Source organism: Labeo rohita, chromosome 7, assembly GCF_022985175.1.
Source record: "Labeo rohita strain BAU-BD-2019 chromosome 7, IGBB_LRoh.1.0, whole genome shotgun sequence".
Taxonomy (NCBI): domain Eukaryota; kingdom Metazoa; phylum Chordata; class Actinopteri; order Cypriniformes; family Cyprinidae; genus Labeo; species Labeo rohita.
This window is the reverse complement of record NC_066875.1, coordinates 11,463,884-11,481,185: the sequence shown is the minus strand read 5'-3', so window position 1 is coordinate 11,481,185 and position 17,302 is coordinate 11,463,884. Positions and strand designations below refer to the sequence as shown.

At 38.6% G+C, this 17,302-nt stretch overlaps 2 protein-coding genes across 40 annotated transcripts in view; one reads left to right on the top strand and one right to left on the bottom strand.

Moving 5' to 3' along the window:
• ank2b (ankyrin 2b, neuronal) overlaps positions 1–17,302 on the top strand; it is a 155,770-nt gene that overhangs the window by 52,384 nt on the left and 86,084 nt on the right. Inside the window, exon 1 of one of the 39 annotated variants that reach the window (XM_051115047.1) lies at positions 5,480–5,775. The exons of the other annotated variants lie outside the window; for them this stretch is intronic. Within the exon in view, the coding sequence (XP_050971004.1) occupies positions 5,671–5,775 (105 nt within the window). The 5' untranslated portion in view covers positions 5,480–5,670. Of the gene's footprint in view, positions 1–5,479; positions 5,776–17,302 lie in introns of those variants that run through there. 39 annotated transcript variants of the gene reach the window in all.
• Positions 12,986–13,842, bottom strand: LOC127168300 (chromobox protein homolog 2-like). The gene is made up of 2 exons (XM_051115093.1): positions 13,705–13,842; positions 12,986–13,642 (listed from the first exon to the last, which is right to left on the bottom strand). Exons 1-2 carry the CDS (start codon positions 13,736–13,738, stop codon positions 13,266–13,268), a joined length of 411 nt encoding a protein of 136 aa, XP_050971050.1. The 5' UTR covers positions 13,739–13,842; the 3' UTR covers positions 12,986–13,265.

The window sequence follows — 17,302 nt, the reverse complement described above, 5'->3', positions numbered from 1 at the left end:
TATAATGTTATCAAGATTTTTACATAAAAAATCTTAATTTAGAAGTAATAGGCTATTTTCTGTCCTGCTTTTATCCCCCCCTCAGCAGAACACTCTGTTTTAAATAGACGTGGCGGATTGTAGATTCAAAAGTAAATGCCCACTGCTATAATTGGCTAACAGTGTACATTCATTCCTCATGATTTAGGTTTAAAACACATAAATAACTTAGTACTGTACATATCAAATGATCTGTATAAAGAAACAAAGCAATAGTGACCATGTAACGAAAACAGTTACTTACTCTTTTGTTGCAAAATCACTGTCTGATCCAATATAGGCGACACAGCACCGTCTTTTAGTTTCAATCTTTTTGAAAATCCCACACTGAATTCTGTCACACCGGTTAGTAAAGTAACCTCAGTTCCCTGAGATAAGGGAATGAGCGTTGTGTCACTGATGCTATGAGCAATTGTAAAGGAATCTGCAGTAAAATTAAGTAAGCAAAGGACTGAGTTCTTAATGATGCGGTCTGGAACTTCATTAGAAATAAAATTCATCCACTCTTTTCTAACGTTGGGACCAGAAGGGCTTAATCTACCTATTTATATCATACATAGAAACATTCCAAAAGCTGTAATTTTGGCAGACTGCCTTTTTAGACTAACTACAAAATTTTGAGTTCTGAAACTTACAGGATGTTTTTATAGTACAATGACCTCTTATATGTCAAAAGATCAAGACAATTTTGGTTTCTCAGTTCATCACCCCTTTAATAAAAGACTGTTGTTATGCTCTGAAAGTGTAAACCCATTGAGAACTGGACAATCAAGCTTATACGGCCCAATTTACCTGAATTCACTCTGCTGTTTTATTTTTACAACACTCCCTGTATAAATATTTACCTCGGTATCCACCTTATTTTTCCCGTAAGAGCGGGCACGGTCATTTGTAAATTTAATGTATCTGGCTTCCGGTCCGTCCGGTCTGCTGTTTTTAACTGTACGAAACAGCTCGTTTTGCTGCTTGATATTGCAAACTGGTGTATCTTGCCATATAATTTTAATGTATTATCTTAATTATGAACACAATAGTGTGTAGTGCAATTTTAGCATTTACTGCACTTACGTTATTCTTTTTGTTGTTTCCCTACAGTGGCTTATGAATCGAACGTCTAACACATTACCAGAAAACAGCTTACTTCCACATTGAAAAACAAGGCGGATACTTAATTAACAAAATAACATCATAATGTTACAACAATAGCAGTGTGGTAGTATTATCCACAAAAAAAAAGTGTGTAGTAGGTAAACTTTTTGTTATTTCATTACATTCGCTGGGAATCACACCCATTACCTTGAGTTACTGGTCGAAATACAGGAAGCAGAGAAACATAACAACATGGCAGAAAACATTTCTAAATACATATTCTTTTCATTGTTATTTATTTAATCCAAATTTTTAGCTCTTTTCTACTAAGTGCAGTTAAATAACTGTGTGTGGTGTGACATTTTAGTGAGAACATCACATCACAGTAATATGTGATGTTCATTCAGCTGTAGCATATTTGATTAACCGTGTACATTTTTTATTACATTAACTCTCAGGTGACGGTTGCCTCACTCAGAACTTGGCCACAAGGAGCAATCACCAACCTCCACACAAAACAAGAAAGGAGACAAAATCAGCCGTTTTTTTAGTGTGCTCAACTGCACTGTACTCTACAATATTATCATTTTAGTTTAGATGTAGGAATAGTTCATCCAAAAAGTAACATTTTTTGTAATTTATGCACCGTTACAAGATTACAAACTTTTTCGAGATTGCTTTAATACTAGAGGTTTTAATGTGAATGAGAGCACTGTTGTTCGGTTTGTGTGAAAGTCTCTTTCTCTCTCTAAATTGAGTGTAAACTAGTGAACAACATCCAAATTGGGATGTTCCAACAAAGTATGTCTAAATAATTTGTTCAAAATCAATTAAAAAAAAAGAAAGAAAAGAATTTACTGTAGTACACAACACACAGTTTAATTTTTACTTCTGTGTAAACTTGTGTCTTTCATAGTTAAAATGTGACACTATCCATGTTAAACAGTAATGCTTGAAACATGCTAAGCAAAATGGCTGACCTACATTACATTGCAGAGGAGATTAGAATATTCATTTATCTTTGTCCAGAGGTAATAATGTTCATCATCAGTTCAGGCTTTCTGCTTTGTACAACATCAAGGGCATTCATGGGTTCAGTGTTTTAAAATGTGTTGCAGTGCAGATGTCTGAGTTGCTATGGAAACATAGTCCCAGACACTTTATTTGTTTGAATTTATGTGTTTGTGTGTGTGTGTGTGTGTGTGTTATAGGTAGAATCACTGCCATGAACTATTGCACAACACCCATTGTGTCTCTAAATGATGGCAGTGCTATTAAGGTTATTAAATACATATCTGTCTGTTCATCATATTAGGCCAGAGTTTACACAGACTTTGTTAGGGTAAGTCCTGTCAAATAGCAATCCACTGATGCACTGTAGCACTACAGCATCACGTTAAAAGCAGGATATTATCATAGATTGAGCGTATGTGGAAAAAATATTTTATTTTTAGTTTATTCAACCCCATCCCTGTTCAAGTTGACAATCCTTGTTAAACATGAGTCTATAACTTTATGACTTTTTTAAAGCAGACTTTCAATTTATCCTTTTTATAATAATATGTGAGGGAAAAGAATCCCATAGAATTAAAACCAAAGGGGAACAGTGATATATAAAACCAGAATATTATAGAGATTTAAGTGTAGACAACCACCTATAACTAAGCAACTACATAGAAACATGTTAAATAAGAACACCTTAGCAATCTCACAACAACACATTACAGCCACCCACAACACCCCAGTATTGTGGCAATGTGTATGGGCAAACACAACTAGATTATTTTTGGAAGAAACTGTGAGTTGAGTTTCATGGTAAATTTATGTAAGTGGTTCTTATGAATTCTGCCTTGTGCATAAAGTGGTCATGTTCTTCACAGCAGCGAGTAGCTCTTTTGCCCCACAGCATTCCTCCCGGCCATATGGTTTACTAGAGATTAAAGGAGTTTGTTGTCTGTCCAGACCAAAAGATTATGTCCTCTAGTTTGGATGCAGCAAGGGGAAAATTGAAATAAAATCCTCTCTTAGTACAGGAACGTGATATTTGCTTAGTGTAGAGGCCTGGTGCATGATAAGGGGAGGGGCTGCTTGTAATTGGTGGTTTACATGGGAAAATTCATCTGTGCTTTATGAAACCTAGAGCAAATATTTTACTCCTATATCGAGATGTAAGTCTTCTAAGTAGATCATTTAACTTCCAACAGAATGAGGATGTAAAAATGGCCATCAGAGGATATTGTAAAGATTCTTAAAGGAGAACTCCACTTCCAGAACAACAATTCACAAATAATTTACTCACCCTGTCTTCATCAAAGATGTTCATGTCTTTCTGTCTTCAGTTGTGAAGAAATTATGTTTTTGAGGAAAACATTTCAGGATTTTTCTCCATATAATGGACTTCATTGGTGCCCCATTTTTGGTGCCCCGATTGGTGCCCCAAAATGTAGTTTAAAAGCTGCTTCAAGCTCCAAATGATAGCGAAACGATCATTCATTTTTTTCAGATTTTTTTTTTGTTATACTTTTTAAGCACAAAGCTTGTGTAGCACAGGCTCTGGGGTGCGCGTTCACGACGCTACGTACTATTGAATCACGTCGAAAGGTCACGCAGAATGTGGGCGGAACTACAGACCCAGTGTTTACAAAGCGAACACGCAAAGACTAAGAAAGTGCAAGTAAGTTTGTAAACACTGTTTACAAACAAAAAGGTACAACGATGTCCTCCTCTCAAGTTGTAGGAGAAAATATGATGGAGTTTTTCACCATACTCAGTACACAGACGATGAACTTACACATGATTCGTAGTAGTGATGGGAAGTTCGGATCATTTTACCGACTCTGACCTTTGAGTCTTGTTCAGCAAAATGAACAAATCTTTTTTTGAGTCATTTCATTTATTTTAGCAAAATATAATTAAAATGTTATGTGTTACTTCCCTAACACATCTACTGCTTACACAAACGTTGATCACACTACAAACAAGACAAAACTATAATGCTATAAGAAACAGAAAAGATTAATTCATTGTTTACCTGGGTCTTTAGTCTATGATTAGCTCACCGCACCTCTTATCTGACAAGTTTTCGGGTTTGAGTCATTCGTTCATCACGTGACAGCCCCATACGATGAACGAATGACTTGAAAAACCCGAACTCGAAAAACTTTTGTGCTTAAAAAGTATACAAACCATAATTTCTTTACAACTGAAGACAGAAAGGCATGAACATCTTGGATGACATGGAGTGAGTAAATTATTTGTAATTTGTTGTCCTGGAAGTGGAGATCTCCTTTAAGAAGAATGTCTTCTGAAGCCAAATGATAGCTTGATGTAGGGACCAGAATGAAAATCTTTATTTTGATAATGATGACAATCTGACAAACAATGTCTCTTTACACCACACTGAAAATGTGGTTTGTGGTTAACAGAAGTAAATGGATCTTCAAATGGGCTCTTTGTTGAATGGGCTCCATGCTAAAATATTTCACTGAATGGGAAACATTTTAGCAAGAACAGTTGGTATATTGTGTAGAGAAGATCTTTTGTTGAGCTCATTTAAGGTCAGTTCAAAGGAGAACAAGGGCATCTGCTTCTGTGTTAAATATGTCATACATTCACACACAAGTTTTTTTTAAACTTTTTTTTTTTTTTAAACACACACGCACAAACACACCAAGAAATGGCAACTCAGAGGACAAGAAAAGGAATGACAAATGAATTGATCATGAAGGTTAAATCAATCAATTCATCAATATACACATATCTGCACTGTGTTGTACTATGCATTTATTTAAAAAAAATGTAAACATGACAATAACAAGCACATATTGTCACTTTCAAATTATAAGGTTCTATCTGCATTCTGAGCAGTTTTGAGATATTGAGCTTTAAAGTTTTTGGGATCCATAGACTTCTATAGGTAGAACCCTTTTTGTTTTCTAAAAAAAGGCCCAAAATGTACACAGTGTACAAAAGAAACACACACAAAAAAAAAACTTTCACAAAATGTATTTTACAAAAATTGTTTAAACAAGTAATACAGAGCAACTTGCAATAATGTGAGCAAATAACCTTGACTGTTCTCTACCCCCCACCCACGCCTCTGACATCATGAATACTCAAATCGGCATGTTTGTTTAATGCTCATTGGACAGAGACACTTCTGTTAACATGATCCTTGGTGGCCATTGGAGCACTGAGTGCTGAGAAGCAGCCCCTGCAGTTTCCCACCTTACCTCCCTGTTTTGGCCATGTCATCCTCCCTGTTCCCACATCCCAAACATGCCACCATTGACATGCATAGCTGGGCTTGTGGGTATAAAAATAGCGGGGGCTCAAATTAGCAATGAAGAAGAAGCATTAGCACCCAGTAGTTAGCTGTGGTAGAGCTCCACTGGTTATGGAAGGGACTAGTTGTCTGTCTAAGTTATAGATAAACTGGTAGGCCAATGTGGTGCTTCTCTGTTGGGCTCAGAAATGGGAACCCAAAGGAATAATCTTATTTGATTGTTTCAGGATTTCTTTATACATCCTTGTATATCCACCATGGGCAATGCAGCAATGCGTAAGGCACATAGAGTTGAAAATCCTGCACAAGATGATATGCTTACAAACACTGAATCAGATCAAAGCGAAAGCATGGACTCCCTGGTAAGATTTTATATTTTTGTATACATAAGTGCCTGTCTTATATGTAGTTTCGGTGAGGGAGCTTTTTGCAAAGTGATTGTTGATATTATTGAGCAGACATGATTGTTCACATCACCACATTGATGTTCATTATGCAATTTGCTACAAAGCTAAATGTGACGTTTCCCTGAAAGTTGAGTTGCAGGTATTAAATGATTGACAAATCAATGAACACTAAGGTAACCTATATCAATCCTGGTTTGCTATGATATTTCCGTGCCTTTGATACAGTCGTTCATGAGATTCTTCTTGACCGGCAGCAAAACTTCAGCGGCTTATGAGCCACAGTTTTACATGGTTTAATCCTACTTAAGCCTCAAGAATACAGTGCTGCACTGGTTATATATATTTGTGACATTTTGTGGCCTCATGTGTATGTGTATGGTGCCTCCTAATGGTGTATTGTGATGTATATGTTTTCATTATGCCATTATCTTTAACATACTCAGACTCTTTAGGCCTTAGTCTTCCAATGTGAGCAGATAGCATTTCTGAATACATTGGGGCTCATTCACAAAACACTAGCAGAATTAATTTGTCTAAATTCTTTGTAAAGCCACTCTGATGTAAATTTTGGGATTCATATTTTCAAGATGTTAGTTTTTAATTACACCTGCTCCCAACCATGCGGAACCGGTGCATTAAACAAGCGAAAATTGTGTTCTGTTAGGCAAAGTGATGACATTGTAGTTTGATAACACTATGTATTATGATATTGTGTTTTCTCATATAGGTATTATTTGAGCTATTTAGGTTAAACTTATTTGCTGTACTTAGTGGATGGGCTCGAAGAAGCAGCTCTGATTTAAACCCTTGGGGCTACTAATGCTTCCAAGATATGTATGGATGGCAAGATAGTTAAATTATGTTGTTGGAGAGATGCAGAACCAACTGATGTGGTAGCAAGTTGAGCCTTGTTTCACTCTACCTAAAATTTGTATTTCGGAATTTCATATACAGTGACAGGCAAAAGTTTGGGAACCCCTTGCAGAGTCTGTGAAAATGTGAATCGTATTAACAAAATAAGAGAGATACATACAATGTGTGTTATTTTTTATTTAGCACTGTCCTGAGTAAGATATTTTACATAAAATATGTATGTATGTATAGGTTACATATAGTCCACAAGACAAAAAAAAAAAATAGCTGAAATTATTAAAATAACGCCATTCAAAAGTTTGGGAACCCTAGGCTCTTAATACTGTGTGTGGTTACCTGGATGATCTATGACTATTTTTTTTGTTTCTTGATAGTTGTTCATGAGTCCCTTGTTTGTTCTGAACAGTTAAACTGAGCACTGTTCTTCAGAACAATCCTCCATGCCCTGCAGATTCTTTGGTTTTCCAGCATCTTTTGCATATTTGAACCTTTTCCAGCAGTAACTGTATGATTTTGAGATCCATCTTTTTACACTGAGGACAACTGAGGGACTCAAACACAACTATTAAAAAAAGGTTCAAACATTCGCTGATGCTCCAGAATGAAACACGATGCATTAAGAGGTGGGGGGTGAAAACTTTTGAACAGGATGAAGATGTCCAAATTTTTCTTACTTTGTTGAAATATATATATATATATATATATATTTTATTCCCCCCCATTTAGTACTGCCCTTCGGAAGCAACAGAAGATACTTGAATGTTTCCCGGAAGACAAATTAAATACAATTTAACTTGATCTTTAAATTCAAAAAAGTTTTCACCCCCCCAGCTTAATGCATTGTGTTTCCTTCTAGTGCATCAGTGAATATTTAAACCTTTTTTAATAGTTGTGTTTTGTAGATCATCCAGGTATCCATAAGCAGTATTAATAACCAAGGGTTCGCAAACTTTTGAAGGGGGTTATTTTAATAATTTCAGCTATTTTTTGTATATGTAAACATCTTTTTTTGTAAAATATCTTATTCACCCTGGTGAAAAAACCAGCATATGCTGGTAGGTATGTTTTGATGCTGGAATGCTGGTTAGGTAGGTTTTGATACTGGTTTAAGCTGGTCCTTTGCTGGTTTATGCTGGTCCTTAGCTGGTTTAAGCTGGTCCTTTGCTGGTTTTTGCTGGTCATGTTGCTGGTCAAGGACCAGCATGAACCAGCAAAGGACCAGCATAAACCAGCAAAGGACCAGCTTAAACCAGCATCAAAACCTACCTAACCAGCATCCCAGCATCAAAACATACCTACCAGCATATGCTGGTTTTTTCACCAGGGCAGGACAGTACTAAATAAAAAATAACATGCATTTTGTATGATCTCTCTTATTTTGTTAAAATTATTCACATTTTCACAGATTCTGCAAGATTCTGCACTTTCACTGTAACAACTAAATCAATTAGTTAAGCAATTAGTCAAATGTGAAAATAAATCTTATTGACAAAATGATTGTCTACTTTGCTTTGGCACTCATGTCAGTTTTCGAAAAGTCATCAACACTGTTTTTATCTGCAGTGCTTAGCAGACTACATGGATTTTTGTTCTTTGTATTGTAAGGTTTTAAAAAGGCTGTTTCCATGGCAGCTATAATCCTGGCATGACCTTTATATGAATGTGAGTGGGATCAAAATTGTGATGTCAAGTTAAAGTAGATAAGTATGCTAGGTACTTTATGGAGTCAAATACAGCCATTGGCTAACTGAGGCCACAAATGTTGGCTAAATCTCTGTTGAACGCGGACTGCTTATTGTGCAATATTTCAAAAGCAATTAGTGATTGTTGCTATTGTTGGATCTGCTGTACCTCCTTTCTAGTTTATGAAGTATTGAGGGGGATGGGGAGGAGAATGAGCCAGACAGTGATACAATGCAGAAGGTGAATTAAATGCTTGTTTTTTTAATCTTGTGGGTGAGTAGTCTGCACAGTCTCGACACCCACAGAACTCCAGCAGAAAGCTTCACATAATGTTGTGACATTGCAATGCTTTTACTCTACCCAATGTTAAACTTTTAGGTTAAAAGTGATTTTGTTTAACCACATCTTAGGTCCATTATTCTTGATTTTTCTACAAAAGGAATTGTAGCATTAAAGAAGTATGTCAGAGCTGCTCAGCATCTTGTTCCCTACTCATGACACTTTACCACAGCATCATACTACAAAATGTGCACCAAGATGTATTATGAAAAGCAGTGTACAAATAAACTTGGTGACTTGGTGTGCACATCCTGTGTGACTCTATCATGAAACAATGAATGATAGTCACTCTCTGACTGGATGAATGATACATCAATACCATAGTGTTCATTTGGATCATTTGTTCATTTTGATTAACTGTTTTTGCTTTATTTTTGTCAATTAGTGTGTGTGTGTGCTATTGTGCATATATAGTGTTGAATTTGTTGCCTTTTAACCTGCGAACTGTGACATTAGTTTCCTGCCTCAAGCTGAGCGTGACTAATAAAGTACTTTGGCTGCAGTATTCAAAACTGCTGCTGTACACAACTCTATCCTCTTGACTTCCTGTGTCCTTGAGCGCTGCAGAAAAACTATCAAATCAGTTCTGCAAGTCTGTCTAAGCCAGTTTGTTTTTTCCCTAACCCTTAAGCTAGTGGCTGAAAAAAGTAAAACACCACAGTTGCAATTAATCATATGTTCTAGGTCTTTTCTTTGTGCAGTCTTCAGACATTTGCATATTATCGCTGAATAGCCTATTACAAATGTTGTCAAGTATATTTTATTAATGAACTGAATTTACTAAATTCCAAGGTCCTCATTTGGCAGTTCAATTAAAAGAAACTACCTCAACACATTTGTCTGTAAACCCTCAGTGAGAAAGCTGCAATTGTTGCAAGGAATGAACAACTTCATCAGGTATTAGTAAAGAAAGAAGGTAGGGTGGGGGTTCGGTGTCCTCTGCTTATAGTAGGGGTGTAAGAAAAAAAACGATACACGTGTGTATCACGATATTACATTCTCAAAAACAGAATATTGATATTAAAAAAAAAAAATAATCATACAAGATTCATGACAGTTGCTTCGTTTTGAGCTTATATCCTGACCGCTAGATTGCAGTCTTCTTATCTCTGAACTTAAACAGTGACAGGAAATACTAGCATAAGGGCACGCCGCTAATGTTAGCATTAATGAAGGATGAAAGAATAATTCCTGCTCCCGCCTCGGTGTAAAGTGTGACGTCATTTCAGCTTTTTTTTACTAATTATTTGGATCAGTATTCTAAAGTGAAAATTATGATTACTCCCTAGTAATAACTAAAGAAATGACTAATTATTTGGATCACTATTTAGTAATGACTAAAGTCATTGTGAACTTTTGAGGTTTTTGTAAGGTTCTGGATAGTAATACTTGCAATGGCTTTGGTAAAACTTGAGCCACTAATAGTTGGTTACCATGATCTTCATTTTAGAATACTGATCCAAATTATTAGTAATTCCTTTAGAATGATGTAGTAACACTTGAGTCATTACTATCCAAAACCTTACATATTCCTCAAAAGCTTACAATGATGTCAGTCATTACTAGAGAGCTATCACGTCATTCACTTTAGAATACTGATCCAAATAATTCGTAATTGTGCATCTTTCACATTAACGACGAACCCGTGTATAGTATTTCTTAGTAGTTCTCCAGGGGATATGAAAAAAAAAGTTACTGAATAGCTAATAGTGAACTACAACTTTCAGCTGAGCACTGTTACTTGCTAATTTGTTAATTAGAGTTTCTTGTTAGTTCATAGTAGTTACTAAAATGTTAACAGTGTATTAGTCGTTTGTTTTTGTGTAGTTATTCATTAATGACGGAAGAGTATTCTAAAGTGATACCTTCTTATGTTGTACTTACATAAACTGGTGAAACAATTCTACATTTCTACACTGCAGTACATAGATATTTGTAAAAATGGTGCTTCACTACGTTCTCTTACAGCTGTGTTTGTTTTCTGTGAGTTTCCATTTCTGCAGATGCTCATTTGTTTCTTTTTATGTGTTGTACGAATGTGTTTTTTTTCTGAAATTGCATGGTTTACAGCTTGGTGTGCTAAAAACAGCTATTTATTTTCTTCAATCCTTTTTTTTTTTTTTTTTTTTTTTTTGCATGTCTCTATTCTTGTGTCAAGACATGCTTCACTAGCAAATATCTAAGTTTTACTTAGTGTGGTATAAATGAGGAGGCAGTGGTCCAACAGGGTTATTTCTGGATCAAATATATACACTAATTATAACAGTAACAATTATATCATTAATCACAATTAGAAGCAAGAGCATCTTAATTCACTAGCAGAACCAGACAGATTAAGCTGGTTACCTAGTTTCACCAGTTAAGATTAGCTTAAGACCAGTATGTCCATAGTGGTACACTAGCTGGATCATGCTAATCCAAGTTGCTCTTGTAGGGATGTAGGGAAATGAGTTTGAATGAATTTTTCTTCTTGACAGACAACAGCATTTGTTGTGTAGTTTTAGAGAAGGGTAGAACTGCTAGTCTCCTTGGTTACTGGGCTGGGATAAGAATGTTTCTAGCTTTACTTGTCATTGGATACTGAATTATTCATAAATCCTTTGCACAGTGCATGGATTCAAGCAGAGAAGCACTCTCTGAATTAATGTTTTATGCTCAACTAGCCAAATAGTGATCCTTTGACTTTTCTCATATGTTTGTTGGCTATAATGGTCAGGTTGGTAAAACTTAAGTTGCATCTTTTTTTGACAAGTGTTTTGTTTTAATGGTTTATTGCTTATCAGTTATAAAATGATTTAGAACATACAAACCTTGATTTTTAAATTAGGTTTTTAGGCATTAGGTTATGAAATGTCTAATAAGCTAATTTACATTGCACCATAATGAGTATGCACGTTATATGAGTATAATATGATTATATGACTTATACACTATGCAATACTTGATTATTTTGTAATTCAGCACTGGAGTCTGCTAACCTTTTTGGAATTTTTAATTGTGAACACACTACTCACACTTTTTATACTACAAAAATGGAATAATGCATAAGTACAGAAATTAGGGCACAACTATTAAAATATTATATAATTCCATAGAATCTTTAATCTTAATGTTTATTAACTTAATAATTTGGTTGAACATGGTAAACTTACACACCCACCTGAAAAGTAGCATTACTTAAAAGAAGTGTTGCTACGGTAGCTTCTCATAAAGCAAAATCTCCCTGAGCACAGACCTAACTCTCCAGAGTGTTATCCTGAGATGCCTCCTCTATATAGAGATCACAAACAGGGACAAACACAGTATAGGAGCCAGACAGGCGCCTGCTGCAGCCCCCTGGAGAAGTGACACTTTACAAACACAAACAGGTTGCATCACACTCAGAACAGGGCACTGGTGAGGAGAGGAGTTGTAAGACAAACTGAAATGAGCATATGCAGACAAAATTACAGTTCTGTTAACTTTATTTAGATAAATCCAGATGTAGGCATGGCTTACAAAAGAAGCGCATTTATGTAATTCTGTTCCCTAAACTGTTTCTGTATAGCACATATCCATTCTATAATTCAGAGTTGCACAATTATTACATAATAGTATTATATAATATTATATAAAATATATTATATTATAGTATTATATTATACAAATTAATACATTATAGTATTTTATACAATAGTTCTTTCTGGTCCTTGAATCTGATTGGCTGATAAGAGTGTGATATTAGAGTCCAACAGAGCTCCAACAGCCATTTCACCGTTTGTAATTCTATCACTCCGCTTCTGGTACTACTTACAACGAGTATCATTTTATATATATTACTGTTTCTCTGTCACAGAATGTACTTTTCAGGTGAGAATGTACTTGTTTATAGTTGTTAAAAAAGATAACGTCTATTTTAAAATTTGCATCAACGTTTTTGGACGTGTAAGCTCCAGGGTGTTAGTGACTGTTCTGGGGTCATTGGATGCCCATTTTCCATAAGTTGATATGATTCTTTAGGGTCTTAATGAAAAGTCTATAACATGCTTTGGTTAAAATTTCTCAATGGTAGTGTAAATAACACCTTTTTTACCTTGCCAAAATCAGCTCTGCAAAAATCATCCTGTTCTGGTCGATGTTGCTTTAAATGTTTGTTAATGAGCTCTGCTTGCCCCGCCCCTCTCTTCTCTTTGTGGAGTGATGAGCCTGTTTACTTTAGCCACATTTAGCCACTAAACTTGCTAACTAGCATGTTGTTGTCACACACACAGGAGGAGACGAGAGGTAAGTAGCAGTTGAGTTTGAGATTTATTTCACAGTAATTGATGAACAGAGCAGTAGTTTGAAATGCAGAGAAATAGCTTAGCTGACAGTCCTGGTAGTGATGAGCAGATATCAGTCCGATATTGAGCCACAATAAGTCCAGCCGGAACACGGAGAGCAGAGTCCAAGGGAATAGCATAAGGAGTCAGGAGCTAACGTAGGAGGTGTAAACGGTAGACCCGACAAGGTGAGAATGGAACCAGTGCTCTATATAAAGGGTGGAGTTAATCAGCTACAGGTGTGCGTGATCAAAACTCCGGTGATGAGGAATGAGTGGGCGGTGCTCCGGGTGGTGTGGCAGGTGAAGGTGGCTGTGGTGAATGCCTGACACTACCCCCTCCTCCAGGGGCGGCTCCCGACGCCCTAACATGCCGCCGAGGACGGCCACGACCGCGAGGGGCAGGACGATCTGGGTGGTCGCGATGGAAATCGGCGAGTAGCATAGGATCCAGGACATCGTCTCTAGGCACCCAGGAGCGTTCCTCTGGTCCATACCCCTCCCAGTCGATGAGGTATTCAAGGTGACCTCCCCGACGACGTGAGTCCAGGATCTCTCTGACCGCGTAGATGGAGGGTTGATCCAGGACTTCAGGAGGAGGGGGTTCCAACTCAGCTCCCGGGGGTTCTGTGGCAGATGGAAAGAATGGTTTAAGCAGTGAAACATGGAACGTGGGGTGAATGCGGTACCTGGGAGGGAGCTGAAGTTGGAACGTGACATCATTGATCTGCCTCAGGATCTTGAAGGGACCAATGTAGCGGGGACTCAGCTTGCGACAAGGCAGCTGTAACCGTAGGTCCCTGGTCGACAGCCAGACCTGATCTCCGGGTTGGTAGGTAGGTGAAGTTCTGCGTCTGGCGTCAGCAAAAAGTTTGTTACGGCATAGCGCTCGCTGGACATGGTGATGAGCCGAGTCCCACACTCTCTCGCTCTCCTGAAACCAGTGGTCTACAGCTGGAACATTAGAGGGTTCCTCCGTCCAGGGGAACAGCGGAGGCTGGTAACCGAGTACGCACTGGAATGGTGTTATGCCGGTGGAATCTTGGCGGAGAGAGTTTTGTGCGTACTCGGCCCACGGGAGGAACCTGCTCCAGCTGTGCTGATCCTCATGACAGTATGCCCGGAGGTAACGTCCGAGCTCCTGGATCTTCCTCTCTGTCTGGCCGTTTGTCTGTGGGTGGTATCCAGAAGAAAGATTAACAGTGACACCAAGCAGCTTGAAAAATGCCTTCCATACATGAAATGAATTGAGGGCCCCGGTCCGACACAATCTCCTCAGGAATACCAAAGTGGCGGAATACCTGATTAAACAAGTGTTCTGCCGTTTCCATGGCAGTAGGTAATCCCTTGAGGGGTACAAATTTGCAGGTCTTGGAGAATCTGTCAACAATCACCAGAATACAGGTGTTACCTTCGGAACTGGGTAGGTCGGAGACAAAATCCACTCTAAGATAGGACCAGGGCCTCTCCGGGATGGGTAATGGGACCAGTTTTCCTGCGGGTAGCATGCGGGGAGAGTTAGACATGGCACAGACAGAGCAACTCTGGACGTACCTGATGGTATCACGGCGCATACTAGGCCACCAGTAACGGTTCTGGAGAAGCGAGAGGGTCCGCTTACTGCCTGGATGTCCAGAGCCCGGAGACCCGTGAGCTGTGCCCAGAAGGTGGGGACGTAGGGAGCGAGGAACGTAGATCTTACCTTCTGGGCATTCCGGCGGAGCTGGCTCCTGGAGAGTGGCTTGGTGGATATCCTGGTCGAGGCTCCATATGATAGGGCTGACGATGAGATGAGGTGGGATGATAGGTTCTGAGTCCGTGTGCAGGTCTGCTGAAGTCTGACGTGAGAGTGCGTCTGCGGGGATGTTCTTGGATCCGGGTCTGTAGGTGATGGTGAAGCGGAATCGTGTAAAGAATAGTGCCCAGCGTGCTTGTCTCGGGTTTAGTCTCTTAGCATCACGGAGATATTGGAGGTTCTTGTGATCGGTGATGATCGTGAAGGGGTGGACAGCGCCCTCCAGCCAGTGTCACCACTCCTCCAGGGCCAGCTTGATGGCAAGCAGTTCTCTGTTTCCTACATCGTAGTTCTGCTCCGCCGGTGACAGCTTACGGGAGAAGAAGGCACAGGGATGGAGAATAGAGGACTCACCGACCGCTTGGGACAGTACTGCACCTACTCCAGTGGTGGAAGCGTCCGCTTCGACGGTGAATGGGAGGTTGGGATCGGGATGATGTAATAATGGTGCAGTACTGAAGAGCTTCTTGATGTGTTGAAATGCTTCGTGGGCAGCGGGGTCCCAGGTGAGGCGTCTTGGCTTACCCCGCAGGAGGGAGGTCAGAGGAGCTATGATGGAGCTGTAATCTTTGATGAAGCGACGGTAGAAGTTAGCAAAACCCAGGAAACGTTGAAGGGCCTTGATGCTGTCAGGTTGTGGCCAGTTCTGGATGACATCAACTTTCCCCTGATCCATAAGCACGCCCTCGGAATTGATGTTGTAGCCTAGGAACTGAACAGATGACTTGTGGAATTCACACTTTTCCAGTTTGAGGTAGAGCTGATGCTGACGGAGTTTTTGTAGGACCTGCTGGACGTGCTGGCGATGTTCGGCCATGTTCCGGGAGTAGATCAGGATGTCGTCAATGTAGACCACCACGAACCGATGGAGAAACTCCCGGAACACCTCGTTCATAAACGTTGCCTGGCAGGTGAAGGTGGCTGTGGTGAATGCCTGACAGTTGTTAGGAAAGGCGATAGCAAAGATTAATAAAAAAACTCTTATAATCACTTCTGCTGTAAGTGAAGCTGGATCATGAATGATTTGCACGAACATAGACGGTTATATCTAGATCAAGAGGTGCATTCCATTCACAAACAAATGTAATCCACTGCATCTTCAGCAGCTCAGATGTCGGGAGTAAATGACGACCACTATATTCATTTTTACATCCAGCAAAACAACACCTCAATCGCTCAATCGGAGATAGTTTTAATTTACATCCCTGCTCCTGCATAGAAACAATAGAGGTCGGACTGTTAGTGTTAATAGAGGTCGGACTGATTTAGGTGGGTCTAAGGTAATACGCTCATGTCAATCAACTATCGTGGTAGTGGCCTCTGACAGGCATCTGAGAATGGCTCAGTTTGAAAAAGGGGATATTATTTTTACAGATTAATTAAAAACCACTGCATGGATTTTTATCATTATAGCGTAGATGTGCACATACACTGCCAACACACTTGTTCAAACAACATGCAAAAGTGAACTTTGCATCCGATGACCCCTTTAATATATTAATAATAATTTCCTATATCAATCAATTCTGTGTATATTTACTTCATATAGTAATACTCCCCTGAATGGTGTTCTTGCATTTGTTTGAGGGTGCTTAGGTGGCTAGACATCCCCATTTCTGGGAAGAATACTTTTTTCTTGTAATCTCCCTGACTGGGGTGTCCTTAGAAATGTCAGAGTTTACAGCACAATTAAACGTCTTGCAAATACAATTCTACCAACATAATCTCCTGGTTATCAGAGCAAATTATTTTTGCCAACTGAGAGGCCTGCAAGCTACATCGATTATATGGTTAATTATTATGCCACGCTGTATTGTTTTGCATACAATTTTAAATGTTTCCAAAAGTACCACTGCCACAAAGCAGTAATTCTCACACGCATCTTAAACATACCACATGGGACAAAGTATGCCCTGATATGTATTAAAAAATTCTTATTGTTTACTATTTTTTCTAGTGTGTTGTATTAAAAAACAAATGCACAGTTTGTATACTTTTGTAACCCTTTTTTTGTACATAAAACAAACACTCACTGAATTAATTTTCTCTCTGAAGTTCTGTATTGGGTTCCCATACTCAGGTCACTAAATGTGCTGTGCAGTTCATCACTCATCATCTGCTGTTTATTATTATTGCCTGCAGTCTTTCTGCTGAGGTATTAATGGTGCACTGCAGTTTTATGGAGTCTGCAATGTTGTTTTTTAGCTGCTCCTTACAAATCTATCTTCGCACCAACCCTCTAGAGTTGTTAAAACTTTTTAACACCCTTGTGCATTTCAGGCCATTTTTAACTGTTTGTATGAAGTCTTTCTCCACCAAACAAAGAATTTAACTTTAATATTTTTAAGACAACGCTTCCTCGCCAAACAGAACTTTGTGGGTTTCCACGTTTTCACTGTTATACACTTTGGGGTGCTATTACGCATCCCCTGAATGAGTCCAGAATCTTCCGATCAAAAACACAGGCAAGGAAGACCCAGATGTAATCTGTA

What these genes read in the sequence shown, in the direction of transcription:
- LOC127168300 (XM_051115093.1), bottom strand. Translation starts at nt 13,738, where the DNA reads ATGATGTCACGTTCCAACTTCAGCTCCCTCCCAG. An exon ending in CAACTTCAGCTCCCTCCCAG is followed by an intron (nt 13,643 to 13,704) that starts GTACCGCATTCA and finishes CATCTGCCACAG; the next exon opens with AACCCCCGGGAGCTGAGTTG.